Consider the following 15,000-nt stretch of genomic DNA (forward strand, 5'->3'; position numbering starts at 1 on the left):
CTGTGCTAAAGGCTAGCTCCTCATAGTTTCACTCTAATAAGTGTTTGACTCTTACACTTTTTTTTGTTTAGTTGTTTTTGAGCTGTTTTAACATGGGTTTGACCATTTCAAGTGTCTTTTCTCGCTTGTTTGGGAAAAAGCAGATGAGAATTCTCATGGGTGAGTTGGAAACTGGTTTTCTAAATTAGCTAACTGACTATTTTTGTGTAAAAGGATATTTTGCTGTTGATATTTTTCAAGCTGTTTATATACAAGTCTAATATTTTAAATGGTAGTAAAATAAATCCGTGAATAAGTCACGTATCGTTTTAGGGTGTTTACTTGGTTTACAAGAGAATAGGAGGAAGTATTTTATGCAAAGTTTTCCAAAGTGTTTGTCGTGATTTGTTTCCTGTTCTCCTTCAGTTGGTCTGGATGCTGCAGGGAAAACCACAATCCTGTACAAACTCAAACTGGGAGAAATAGTCACAACAATTCCAACTATAGGTAAGATAACAGATCAAATACTGACAAATGAGACACCAAAAGACTCAATTTATGAATTTATGTATGAAAGATTTATACGTGGGACTTCGCAGTGTTGATATCCATAGGCTTTCCCATTATAATAAATATACCTTAAATTAAGAGATATTCTCACAAAAACATCCATTTTAAAGTCAAATATTTACCGTCAAAAGGATATTTTGCCTAAAGGAAATGAAGAATGGAAGATTTTTACATTTTTACATTATTTCCATGACAGGTTTTGTGATATTTGCTATTGATTTATTACACTGAAACTCTCATCTTGATGCGAACAACTGCAAAAATCTGCATCTCTTAAAGGAACACGCCGACTTTTTGGGTCTTTAGCTTATTCACCGGATCCCGACAGAGTTAGATAAGTCCATATACATACCCTTCTCATCACGGTGCGTGCCGTAACTCTATCTGACGCACCCACCGCTAGCCTAGCTTAGCACAAAGACTGGAGGTACATGGCTCCAGCTAGCATACTGCTCCCAATAAGTGACAAAATAACGCCAACATTTTCCTATTTACATGTTGTGATTTGTAGTCACAGCGTGTACAAATAACAAGGTCACATGAGACACAACCATCTTCTAACCGTATACATACTGGGAACTATATTCTCAGAAGGCGAAGCGCTAGCTGGAGCCATTTACCTCCAGTCTTTGTGCTAAGCTAGGCTAGCGGTCGGTGCGTCAGATAGAGTTACGGCACGCACGGAGATGAAAAGGGTATGTATGGACTTCTCTAACTCTGGGGGATACGCTGAATAAGCTAAAGTCCCACAAAGTCAGCGTGTTCCTTTAAATGCTAACGCACCCAACCCTGTGTGATTCCTTTAGGTTTTAACGTGGAGACGGTCGAATACAAGAACATCTGCTTCACCGTGTGGGATGTGGGTGGTCAGGATAAGATCAGGCCTCTGTGGAGACACTACTTCCAGAATACCCAGGTAAACGCATGCATAGATGGCCTCACATCACAGCAGGACGTCCCCTCGCACACGTTGAGATAGTCAGACAACTGTGGAGTCGCAGCATTCCAGCCGATGAATTGCTCATTCTGCCATGGCCGTTCTGATTGAGTTTGATCGTCCAGCCTTGTGAGCTGCTAGAACAACAACTACGGGTGTGTAGTTATAGTTTGGCTGGATGCCGTTGATGTTCTTTGTAGAGGATGTTGGTATTTCCATTAGGATTAAGTTGAACTGGCACGGCCTTTACTAGAGTTTGATTTGAAGAACAGAACAGTTTCTCTTCTGTTCATGTAATTCTCTTTTTCTTTGCTGGATTTTTGAGATAATTCATCATCAATTAACTCATAATGGAAAATCGACATGTTTCAAAAAACTGCAAAAATGTGTAATTCTTAACATTTGCAAGGAAGTTGGATAGTGGCTCACATTTGTTTTCAACAAGATCCCTGATCATTTGTGACCCTGGACCACAAAACCAGTCACATGGGTAACATTTTTGAAATTGAGATGTATACATCATCTGAAAGCTGAATAAATAAGCTTTCCATTGATGTGTGGTTTGTTAGGATAGGACAATATTTGGCCGAGATACAACTATTGAAAATCTGGAAACTAAGGGAGCAAAAAAATCGAAACATTGAGAAAATCTGCTTTAAAGTTGTGCATTTATGTTCACGATTGTGCTGCATTCACTCACAAAAATACATGTTTTATATATTTACGATAGGAAATTTACTAAATATCTTCATGGAACATGATCTTAATATCCTAATGATTTTTGGCATAAAAGAAAAATGGATAATTTTGACCCATACAATGTACCCGTGCGACTCCAGACTGGGTTTGTGATCCAGGGTCAGATATGAGTCTGATGATCTGAAGAGTTTGGGCAGCACCGACTGATTTGAGTCTAACACAATGTGATGCAGCTTTGTGTGCATTCAGTTTGAGTCTTTTAGAGAAGAACTTGTGCTTTTTAGTTTCTGCCTGATGTTTTTACTCTGAATGTGACCCGTTGTGTTGTTTCTTCAGGGTCTGATCTTCGTTGTGGACAGTAACGATCGCGAGCGAGCACAAGAAGCGGCAGAAGAGCTTCAGAAGATGGTGAGGAAAAGCCCTTCTCGGATTAAAACCATTTCAAGCCTTTATTTGTTATAATTTTGATGATTATGGCTTACAGCTTATGAAAACCTTTTCACAATATCCTAATTTTGAATTTGGGGTTTTCATAAGCGGTAAGCCATAATCATCAAAATTATAACAAATAAAGGCTTGAAATATCTCACTTTGCATGTAATGAGTCTATATAATATTATAGTTTCACCTTTTAAGTTGAATTACTGAAATAAATTAACTTTTGCACCATATTCAAATTTTGTTTTTAGTATTTTGAGAAAGTTAAAATGTTTTTTGACCTCGGATTAGGGCTGTCACTTTTTGTTCGAAAATCGATCGGACCAACCAACACAAGTTTCGAAAATGAAAATAGGGAATCAATTTTAACGGCTTTCAGGACGCAGAATTCCCGGAACTAGGTTCAGCGTTGCGCTTCAGATACAACGCGATTTGCGCGGTTGAACTTTGACCGCGGCGTGCGCACCGCTTGGTCGACCCAGCAACAAAACGTCTCGCGCTATCTGTAGCCTATTGAATGGCTCAGCCATTGAACCGCACAGTCCAATGGCATAGATCTGACCAATTGTTGGTGTGTTTTGGAGGTAAAAACAAAAGAGCTGCTTTCACAAAACAGAATGTCTCGCAAGCCATTGAAATGAATGGGTCTCATAGCGCCGCGAATGCCGTGCCCTGTCTGAAAGGCGCTTTCTCTCAGAGCGCGTCCAGCTCGTCACGATACGCCCGCAGCGAACACGCATCACACAGCAACTGCAGGTTCTGATAAACACACATGACAGCAAATTATAGCCTACTTCTGCATAAGGTGTCGCCAGTATTTAGAAAATTTCAAGCATAGGCTACAGATAGCTAACAGACTCGGGCTACAGGCTACGTAGGTGAAATTTGTTTGACATTTCTAATGGTGATGCCATGCTAAAGCCTGCAGTAATGTTTTTCATTGATGTTATGGCAGTCCACTCTGCTTTTCGAGAATGTTACACTCCTGTTTGTAATTGTACACGAAATTTCATGCCAATAAATCATCAGAAATATTGTGCGTCTCAAGCTCCCTCTTTACGTTCGTCCTAATGCCTGTTAGTTGTCCGTGGATTGGCCTATATTTGGCGTTGAAAATGGAAACGTCTTTAGACATGGAAAATCGATTTTACAATGAACACTTATGTCTCGAAAATCGAAAAGGATTTTTTCACAAAAGTGACAGCCCTACCTCGGATGCATATGAACCTATTGTAGCAGACCTCCAAAACAAAACTAGGAAGCTTTAAAATAGCACAATTGGGGCATTTTGACAAAACATTTGCTTTATTGTGCACAAATCATCCGTAAATGTGACATATTTATTATGAGTATTTCTGTTTCCAAATTCAACAGCTTCAGGAAGATGAACTGAGAGATGCCGTCCTGCTGGTTTTTGCAAATAAACAAGATTTACCGAATGCGATGCCCATCAGTGAGTTGACGGACAAACTTGGATTGCAAGCACTCCGAAGCAGAACTGTGAGTAAGCTTAATGTGCAATATTATTATAATAGTTATGCATAATTATAAGCTCCATTTAATACATGTTTTAATACTGGTTAATAATATGTATTTACCTTGGAGCAAATGTATACATGAATCAGTTACGTGTAATATGAAGTTTCATCATGTATTTAAATACTTAATGTATCTGTTAGTAGAGTTGTCAAAAAGTACCGACTTCGGTACTGAAATTTTTTAAAATGTGACGCTTTGAGTGCTGTTGAGTGGAATCATAAACACCTCTGAAATTTTGGGTATCTATACTTTACTGGTGTAATTTTTTTAAAACTTCTCCTTACATTTTAAAAATAGCCTCGTTAGTCGTTACTCCCATTTAATTTTGGCTTGTTTTCATTCCGGCTTGTCATCGTTAAAACAAAAACAAATCCAGATAAATTGCACCATACGGATAGAGTGAATTTGATTATGTGGTTGGATGAGAAGTATAAACATATACCATTCCGACACCCTATTGGTTGCACATGACACAACTCGCGTCACACTCCAGCAAGGTCATAGCCAGTGTTGGGGTCGTTATGCGCAATAAATGCGTTCATTTTCAATGGGCATATATGCGGCTGAAGCCTAGTGCATCCCAAACTTTTCAACATTAACATTTTAAAATAACATTATAGTCATTATGGCCTTTAGAAAACATTTTTTTGAGGAGGTGGAGTAGTGCACTATAGGCCCCTGTGGCCTAAGCTTTTGCCATTAAAGGATAATTCCGGTATTTAGCACTTTGAGTCTATTTTCTAGTTTGTTTTGGATGAACTAGAGTGGTGGACACAGAAATTTTGACGATGGTTCCCGTCTCGACTTTTTGACTATTTTAGAATCGCCTTTGACCGCTTCAGAGTGGCTGTCTACCGGCATGCACAAACATGTCCTTAAAACAACCCTTAACGTTCGTTTTTAAAACTGTGCAACTCACCGAGTGGTTAGTGGTGTTCGTTGATGATTTTAAACAAATATATCGGCGCAAATGTATGATTTCAATCCGTGTTATTTGCTATAGTGGAACTATTTTTTCAGATCCCTCACAACCGCGTATAAACTTCCGCTCGATATTTGAGTCGAAGCCTTAGCACACTCCCGACCACTTGATGGCGACAACCACTTTGCCGTACAAGGACGCTGTACGGAACTCGGTGTCTAGCGCATAGACCGTAAAAAAGACTACAACCAAATATAAACAGCCCCCTTTTCAGTTTCCGGTAGCGCAGTACTATCAATGAGCAATGAGTCCTCCAACGGAAATCAATGGGATTTTACAAAATGCCAAATAAAACACGACAGAAACTATTTCGCTACGCTACTTGTTTTGGAACATCAACGAACACCACTTTATCCAAAACAAACTAGAAAATCGACTCGAAGTGCTAAATACCGGAATTATCCTTTTAATGGGATTTTTTTCCTTACATTACTTTTATACTTTAAGTAATTTTGAAACCAGTACTTTTACTTGAGTAAAAAGCTTGAGGTGATACTTACACTTCTACAGAAGTCTTTTTTAAAAAAAGTATCTATACTTCTACCGAAGTAATGAATGTGAATACTTTTGACATCTGTTACTCACGCGCTCATCTGATTTGTCACAGGTCTGTGTACTTTTTGACAACTCTCTGTTATTGGTAAGAATATGTTAATATTGACCTTTTTACTCTCTCTTTATCAGTGGTATGTCCAGGCGACCTGTGCGACTCAAGGGACTGGTTTATACGAGGGATTAGACTGGCTTTCCGAGCAGCTCTCCAAACATTAAACTGCACTTCCTGTTCAAACAGGATGTGCGCTGTTCCAAAGGACATGATTAGTGGATTGATCTGTCACAGGAGCGGTTCATGCACCTTTTCCAATGGATTGTTACCAAAAATTCACCTGCTGATGTCAATCTTTGGCAGTGCATTTTAATACTTTTTTTTTTTCCGTTGCACCTTTGACCTTGACTGACATTTCTCCCAGATTCATTCCTCTTGATGTATGTAGCCATATAATCTATAGATTTGACCAAAGTATGAAAACTACTACATTTGTTAGGAGCTCTTGCAGTAGCCCTGGATTTTTTTGTTACAGTAAGTGTACTTCAGTACGCACTAGACTTAAGATCTGTACTTGTACATCAAGCATTGTTAATATTAATGAGATTTTTTTTCATTTTTTTTTCATTCCAAATACATCGTTCCCGAACGTTTGCATGTCATACATCCAAGGAAAGATTCTCAGAGAAGCATGCATTTCATAAATAAAAGATTGTTCTTATAATAGCACACTTAAGAGATTGGCAATGCATTGATTTAAGCATTAGTTAAACGCTTTTAATATGCATAAGATTATATTAGGAACAGGTCTGATGTAAATAAGCAGCCTTTTTATTTTGTATGTAATCACAATTGCCTTAAACGCGCTGTGCTTTACTGTGTGAACGCACTTGCCTGACCTGCTTTTGATCTACCATTTAAATTGAGAATAAACCTGTTCAGAATATTTATCAGGTGTTTTTATTCCCAGCGTTTGAAAAAATATTCAATGCTATTAATCATCTAGCTGTTCGCCTTTTAAAAATGCATAAAACATAATAAATAAAAGTGTGATAGTGTGAAATGCATCACTTGTATGGTTGTGTATTAATTAGGGATGTGCACGAATATTCAAATTTTCCAATATTCGATCTGTAATTATTATTTGAAAAATAAAATACTATTCGAATTTATGAAGCTGTAAATAGTTTGCAGGTCGTAAATGCAGTGAGTCCCTGATAAATCCCAAGCACTAACTCGCAGTTATAATTAAATGCACTGGGTGGCGCTGTCACCCCTGCATTGCATGTGATTGTGGATATTATTGTTTTTCTCAACATAAACGTGAAACAATATAAACGCGATAATCATAACTGGCGCAGTTTGCTACTCTGCTTTATTAGGCGTTCGCGCTGCTTGAGCTTAAATCCTTTCATTCTTTATATTTTTTTGTTTACACAGGCCACCTATTTAATGCTTTCAATTAAAAGAAAACTATGTAAACTTGTGTATATTGCCTAATCGTAAGCTACTTCAGAAATGGTGACAAAAACTTTAAAAAAAATGTACTTAAAAAATAACGTCTTTTTCATTAAACGTCATTTAAATAAACGAATATTCAAATTTTATTAGCACGAATATTTGAATGCAATATTTTTGAAAAATGCCCATCCCTAGTATTAACAAAAGCTCGATCTGTGATAACTGGTCGCTTTTAAAGAAAGAAATGAACCGTCATCGTTTTAATGCTTTAAAGAGTCATGAAACCAAACGATTTTCTTGAGATCGCGCATCGCTAAAAAAAAAACAATAGCACTCAGTGTGTCTATTAGAAGAGAATTTGGTTATTCTTCTGAACCAATTTCACTCTTCCAGTTTGAAAAGCAAAGTTAAAGCAGCGTCACAAACAATTTTAAATACAGCTTTTAATATCTCCAAGTAGGAGTCAATAGAGTCATTTGATAAATGTCACACAGAAATTCATCCTCATCATAAATATTGAATTGTACAAGTGAGAATGAACCTATATGATAAATACAAATACAATGCTGAAATGAAAATCTTATTTAAAAGCTTTGTTTAGTTATAATATGGTCCAAGTAAACAAATGCATTTTGCATTTGATGATTGATGTGCATGAAGCAAATGTTAGTCACTTGTTCTCCACTTGAGGTCACACACCTGCGCGATGTGATCAGACGGGTGCGAGACGCTCGGCAGGGCCAGAGCGGTGGTGACTTCCTCGTGACTGGGCGGAGGAATGACCTGCTCCACTTCTAGCACATGTGGCTCCACAAATATATAGTCCAGACACCCCTGGAAGCCCCCGACGTAGTTGGTGTAGGCCGGGACCCCACAAGCGCTGGCCAGCTGGAACGGGTGAGTGAGTGCCGCCTGGATCTGCTCTTCTGGGCCATTGGAGGCCCAGTCGTCGTGATTCTCCGAGACGGATCCCTCACAGACGAGCTGGAAGAGGCCGGAGGACGGCGTGCTGTTGAAATCACCCGCGAATATAAGCCTGGCTCCGGGATGCTTCTCCATCACCACCTGCTTCATGTGTTTCAGGGCCACAGCAATCTGGACCAGGCGAATGTTTCCTCCTGAAAACACGATAGAACGTCATTTCATTCACATTGATGTTGTTCACCTTTAAAGGAGCACTCCACTTTTTTTTTGGAAATAGGCTCATTCTCCATCTCCCCCAGAGTTAAACAGTTTTACCGTTTTTTAATCCATTCAGCCGATCTCTGGTCTGGCGGTAGCACTTTTAGCATAGCTTAGCATAGATCATTGAATCTGATTAGACCGTTAGCATCTCTCTAAAAAAAAATGACCAAAGAGTTTAGATATTTTTCCTATTTAAAACTTGACTCTTCTGTAGTTACATCGTGTACTAAGACCGACAGAAAATGAAAAGTTGTGATTTTCTAGGCCGATATGACTAGGAACTAAACTCTCATTCCTGCGTAATAATCCACGAACTGCTGCCGTACAGAAGCGCAATGATATTACAAAGTGCCGGTCATATTGGAAGTTACCGAGCTGGGGACTATTTCAGGCGCTGTGTAATATCATTGCGCTTCTGTACGGCAGCAGTTCTTGATTATTACGCAGGAATGAGAGTATAGTTCCTAGTCATATTGGCCTAGAAAATCACAACTTTTCATTTTCTGTCGGTCTTAGTACACGATGTAACTACAGAAGAGTCAAGTTTTAAAATAGGGAAAATATTGAAACTCTTTGGTCATTTTTTTGAGAGAGATGCTAACGGTCTAATCAGAGTCAATGATCTATGCTAAGCTATGCTAAAAGTGCTACCGCCAGACCCGGAGATCGGCTGAATGGATTCGAAAACGGTAAAACTATTTAACTCTAGGGGAGATGGAAAATGAGCCTATTTCCAAAAAAGTGGAGTGCTCCTTTAAAGAGTCATGAAACCAGATGTTAACATTGCGCATCGCTGAAAACAATAGCACTCAGTGTGTCTATTAAAGAGAATTTGGTTATTTTTCCGAACCAATTTTCACTCTTCCAGTTTGAAAAGCAAAGTTAAAGCAACGTCACAAAATTTAGCGAAGAATTTAAAACCAATCATATTTTAAATACAGCTTTTCATTATAGCAGAGGGCCTAAAACAGACCCTTGTGGCACTCCATAATTTACTGATGTTAACATGGATTATTCCCTGTTTAAATAAACAATATGTTTAAATTTAATTAAAATCAAAGTCATTTCATTCACATTGATGCTTACCTTTAGGGTGCCAGTACAGGTGTGTGTTTCCGACACATAATATCCTTGATGGGTCGCATAACGACTGCAGAATGGTCACCTGAGGAATTGGGCAAGGGATGCATTTTTGTTGGTTTTGCATAGATACAATTTGAAGCAAGACAAAACAAGGATTAAAATAAGCCAAAAAAATTCTTCAGGATTTTGTTTTTTAGAGAAATAAGTGGAGAGAAAAATGTAAAAATAAATAAATAAAATTAACACTGAAACAAATAAAATTATTTTAAAATAAATAAATGAAAGAAAAGAAAAATGCCATTTGAACATTAAAATAGAAAAAGTTAATTGACATTTTAATAGTATTTCACAAAATTAAGGTTTTACTGAATTTATGATAAAATAAATACAATCTTAAGGGTAAAAACTAGGGCTGCATAACGATTAATCGCAACTAATCGTTTGCAGAATAAAAGTTTTTGTTTACATCATGTGTGTGTACTGTGTATAATAATTATGTATATATAAATACACAAACATGCATGTATCATTTTAAGAAAAATATATATTTATATATTAAGTTTTTATAATTATATATAATATAAATTATATTTAAATATTAAAATGTATATTATAAACATGTAAATATTTTTTAAATATATACATGCATGTGTGTTTATTTATAAATACATAATTATTATACACAGTACACACACATATATGATGTAAACAAAAACTTTTATTCTGCAAACGATTAGTTGCGATTAATCGTTATGCAGCCCTAGTAAAAACTTACATTTATGACTTAGTGTATATAACATTTTTTTTATGTATATATATAGATTAACTTTTTTTTTTCTATTAAACCAAGCTAAATTAAAAAATTTAAAAAATCCTTAAGCCTGATCCAGTAAATCCCAAACCACTGGAAAAGTCTTGTAGCCCTTTTGGACAATGGGAGTCAAATCCCAGATTTAAGGTCTTTAATCTGTTGCGGTGAAATACCTGCAACACCGTCGACCTGGTTTCGATCTTCTCTTTCAAGCCGGGATTGGTGGACACTTTCTCCAACAGTTCCCGATGAAGAGGATCTGCCGTCAAGGCCTCTCTCAGCACGACATCACACTGCTCGAGCAACTTCAACTTTGACCTTCTAAAATACGTCGCCAGACCCTCATACTGTCTGTCCTTGATTTTGAAAACCCCTTCCAACCCAAAAGCATCCAACGCTGGAGATAAACTATCTAAAAAAGCACCCTTATCCACCTCCTGGAGGCAGATTATATCAGCGTTGTACCCCGACAGCTCCTTCTTGATCAGATTCTGCCTGTAGTCCATTTCTAGGGCGTATGGTGCACAGTAGGGGTACAACACCGTTTTGGAAAGATCAGTTTGGGCGTAGATGTCAGCAAGGATGTTATAAGACACAACCCTCAGTGAAGAATCATCTGTGACCTTCTGAGTGTAAATGTGCCTGTTATCAAAGGTACATGTTCCTGGGCCGGCTTCCACCGCACCTGAAGACACCAGTTCCTTGGGTTGTCCAAACTTGGATCCATTCCCTGGTGTGCATTTCAACATCACCCTTAAACCAATGTCCAAATTAGATGGCGTAAACACACGCTCAAGTCCTGCCTCCATCCAGCACTCTGTATCTCCTCTCATATGGGCATTAGGTGAGCTTTCCTTGAGCCACGTGAACTTACAGTCCTTGAGATCCCCAAACTCTATCTCCAGCTTGGGGCACACTGGAAACCCGGACATTAGAGACGATGGCAGCTCGGATACAGTGAATGTTGGAGGATTTCGTTCCACTTTATACTTCAAATCCCCCACATGAAGCACAGCCCCATCCAGCCACGCATCAGAGTTCACAGTCTCCACGGACACGTGATCTCCATTTACGCACAGACTGATTTGGGGTTTATCCACTTCCGGGGTCTCACTTTTCCCTTTGTTTTGCTTTAATCTTCTCGCTTTGCTTCGTGTTTTGATGGTGCCGGACGCGATTCGAGACAGAACTTTCCCTAACGGTTCTGTTTGATCGCGCAGCATCTGTTTATTACAGCCGTCGAGCCTAAACGAGATGGTCAGTTTGGACTCACACGGCAAACATCTAACTACGCATCTCTCCATAGTCATATTAAACCGGGCGGTAAATATATTTCTATGGGTTGGGATTGAAAAGGGGGGAATAAAACGGAAAAGTAATAATTTACTTGCAAATGACACGCGACTCAACATGAGGACCTTGCGAGAAACTACCGGACCGGTGGCTTCCGTGATCGAAAAGCTTTCTGATTATTCAGAACACTAGATTCGACACGTGTACGGAGAATTGGGTATAAAATGAAATGTTCTCTTTAATACCACCTTAATTAAATCATTTAATATATTAGTAAACTATAACACTATTAACGTGATGTGTCCTCGAACACGATTAATAACGAAACCCCTGATCTCAATATTTTAATTGTATCCTTGTTATTCGGAGAACAAGATTCGATATATTTAGTTTGGTTTTAAATTAGTTTTTGTAGATGTTGTTTTATTTTCCTTTTAACAAATACTTTATTATATTAGAAGATTACTATACATTGCGTGGTATCCTCTAAATCAGGGGGGTTCGAGACGTTTCTGGAGATGTGCGTGGAAGTTTAGAGGGAAAAACATTGTAAAAACAAACGAATGAATAAATATAAAAAGATTAAAATAAATAAATAGAAATTAGAGTAAAACAACAACAACATCTAACAGTAAAGTGCGCTACTATAAAACGTAGGAAAAACAAATACAAAAAATAATATAACCATATTTCAAAAATCATAGCTTCATCGGAATGGTCCGAAATTTGGTAACTTTGTTGGTACTTGGTATATGAACACCCAAAAAAATTGGCGACAGGATTTGAATTGTCTAAGTGGTTGTAAAAAAAATAGTCACACTCAAGACCTTCGGGTCCAAATGGTCCCCCATAGGAAATGAATGGGAAATTGGCAAAAATGTGAAAATACAGAGTTTTTTTGCGCGTACAATCTACAAATCAGCCACGATCCAGAAAAAAAGCACACAACAGTGAAGGGGTGAATCTATAAAACATCAAGAGTGCAAAACAGACACATCCACACACACACACACACACACAAACACACTTTTATACACATACACACTAATAAATTCAGATTACATAAATCTATTTTGAATTTTTAAAAATCACAGCTTCTTCGGAATGTTACGAAACTAGGTGACTTTTATGGTATTAGGTATGTGAACACACAAAAAATATTGAAGTCATGATCCAAGCATGCTAAGTGGTCATCACACTTCTGCTCTTTGGTCAAAAATGACCCTCTTAGGAAATGAATGGGAAATTGTCAAAAATATGAAAACACAAGAGTTTTTTTGTGCATACAATCTACAAATCAGCCAGGATCCAGAAAAAAAGGACTCAACAGTGAAGGGACGAATCTCTAAAACATCAAGAGTGCAAAACAGACACACACACACACACACACACACACAAATGAAAGCTAATTTGACTGTATTATAAAGTAAAACTGGCACTTCAAATTACCATTTAAACCAACCAAACTAACAAAAAAAGACAAAAATAGTCTTTGAGAATCTGTTATTATATTTTAAAATCAATAACCTGAAAAAAAATTGGCAAATATGTGCAAAAATCACTAGAATTTGCAAGCCTTTCTACAGAAATCTGTAAATCTATCTAGTGGTAAAAATGTGCTATTGCGTGATAAAAATGCTCAGTGTATCCACCAGATGGCACCAATCTAATTTAAAAAAATTTTTTCATGAGGCCTAGGCTTGACTCTAAAATGAAATACAGCTTTAATAAAAAAAAAAAAAAATTACATATATATAAAAAATTTATATTATATTCAATGGGGAAAAATGGGTCATAATTATTGCATAAATATTAAACCAACCAAACAAACAAACAAAAAAGACAAAAAATAGTCTTTGAGAAACTGTTATTATATTTTAAAATCAACAACCTGAAAAAAAATTGGCAAATATGTGCAAAAATCACTAGAATTCGCAAGCCTTTCTACAGAAAGCTGTAAATCCATCTAGTGGTAAAAATGTGCTATTGCGTGATAAAAATGCTCAGTGTATCCACCAGATGGCACCAATATAATTTAAAAAATTGTTTTCATGAGGCCAAGGCTTGACTCTAAAATGAAATACAGCTTAAAAAAAAAAAAAAAAAAAATTACATATAAATAATTTTTTTATATTATATTCAATGGGAAAAAATGGGTCATAATTATTGCATAAATATTAATTACAAATCATAAAATTATCTCAAAACACCAAAAAAGAAAAGAAAAAATATTATAAAAAACAAGTAAAAAAATTTTTTTTTACATTTTTTTTAATAAATATTATTCCCACCCTCCCGGACCATTTGGTCCCGAAGGTCCTAAGTGTGACTCTGAAACGAAGGACACCAGAGGGTTAAGTTGGTAACCAAACAGCTTCTGGTCCCCATTGACTTCTATAGTATAGAGAAAAAATACTATGGGGACCAGAAACTGTTTGGTTACCAATATTCTTAAAAAATATATTATTTTGTGTTCAGAAGAAGAAAGATCCTCATACAGGTTTATAACAACCTGAGGGTGAGTATATGATGACAAAATGTTCATTTTTGGGTTAACTAACTGTCCCTTTAAGCTCTAACACGAGTATTTTATACTACCACTAGATAGCGCTATTAGCAAACGCTTCATTCTTTTAGAGCTCATAGATTGTTTGTAGAAATAACATTTCATTGTTAATAAATCACTGCTACACACTGGATTTAATATAATCTGAGTCAACTCATTTCCAACCACCTGTATCTCATGGTGCCATTCAAACATTCTCTATTACAGCTCAAAACAAAATCATCTTGAAACGCAACTGTGCTGCTGGTTTTATTGAACTCAATTGAGAGGACAATAATAATACATCATAGCCCATTTCACATCTCCATTTTATCTGCATAAATGTCTGCTGAACAAAGTTAAGCTATTATTATGTTCCCAAATACATGTGTACATGAAAAAAAAACATATTTTCTCTTATTAGCACATTATGATTATTAGCAATATACAGTACATGGGTACAACGCAAACCATCTGATTATTCTGGTTGTGAAATGTCTCTAGCCACTGGCATGCAGCATGTTCACTACACAACAGACGTCATGTTGCTTCCACTGTTGCTTTGCTTCAATAGTTGATTAAAAATCCAAGTTAACTCATAAGAAGCCGCTCTTCACCGCAGCCAAAGGCTCAGCATGAAATCATACACACAAAAATTAAATAAGAAATTACAAAAAAAAACAGCGTTAACATACAATCTACACAAAAATACCATAACACAATTTTAAAAAATACGTATTCTCAAAATAACATCAGTAATTAATAAATTACTTGTTTTTTTGTGTTTTTTTGCAACTCAAGGAAAATGTGTTAAAATATTTGCTGGTTTCGCAGTATGTTTTATTAATTGTTCGAGTTTTAGGTTTTTATCGATCAGTACTTTTATAATCGGGGGTGGGGGGGGGGGGGGTGCATTCCTGTTTTCACTGAT

General features: G+C 36.8%; 3 protein-coding genes across 5 annotated transcripts in view; 1 reads left to right on the top strand and 2 right to left on the bottom strand.

The window, feature by feature from the left end:
* Positions 1-6,871, top strand: part of LOC306990329 (ADP-ribosylation factor 5-like) — a 7,260-nt gene extending 389 nt beyond the window's left edge. Inside the window, exons 1-6 of one of the 3 annotated variants that reach the window (XM_079597070.1) lie at positions 1-159; positions 406-486; positions 1,356-1,465; positions 2,522-2,593; positions 3,998-4,123; positions 5,829-6,871. The exon at positions 1-159 is cut by the window's left edge and continues 389 nt beyond it. In XM_079597070.1, coding sequence (XP_079453196.1) covers positions 93-159; positions 406-486; positions 1,356-1,465; positions 2,522-2,593; positions 3,998-4,123; positions 5,829-5,915 — 543 coding nt within the window. In that variant the 5' untranslated portion in view covers positions 1-92 and the 3' untranslated portion in view covers positions 5,916-6,871. The remainder of the gene's footprint in view (positions 160-405; positions 487-1,355; positions 1,466-2,521; positions 2,594-3,997; positions 4,124-5,828) is intronic. The other 2 variants (XM_079597071.1, XM_079597072.1) reach the window with 2 other exon arrangements.
* Positions 6,872-7,282: 411 nt separating this feature from the next.
* Positions 7,283-11,882, bottom strand: pde12 (phosphodiesterase 12). Its single transcript, XM_079597142.1, has 3 exons — positions 10,405-11,882; positions 9,424-9,502; positions 7,283-8,270 (listed from the first exon to the last, which is right to left on the bottom strand). The coding sequence occupies exons 1-3, from the start codon at positions 11,641-11,643 to the stop codon at positions 7,819-7,821; spliced, it is 1,770 nt and encodes a 589-aa protein (XP_079453268.1). The 5' UTR covers positions 11,644-11,882; the 3' UTR covers positions 7,283-7,818.
* Positions 11,883-14,310: 2,428 nt separating this feature from the next.
* The window catches only part of atp6ap1la (ATPase H+ transporting accessory protein 1 like a), a 14,273-nt gene continuing 13,583 nt past the window's right edge, over positions 14,311-15,000 (bottom strand). The window contains exon 7 of the mRNA XM_079596750.1: positions 14,311-15,000. This exon is cut by the window's right edge and continues 837 nt beyond it. The gene's annotated coding sequence lies outside the window, so the exon portion shown is untranslated.

This window comes from Phoxinus phoxinus, assembly GCF_949152265.1.
Source record: "Phoxinus phoxinus genome assembly, chromosome: 22".
Classification (NCBI taxonomy): Eukaryota; Metazoa; Chordata; class Actinopteri; order Cypriniformes; family Leuciscidae; genus Phoxinus; species Phoxinus phoxinus.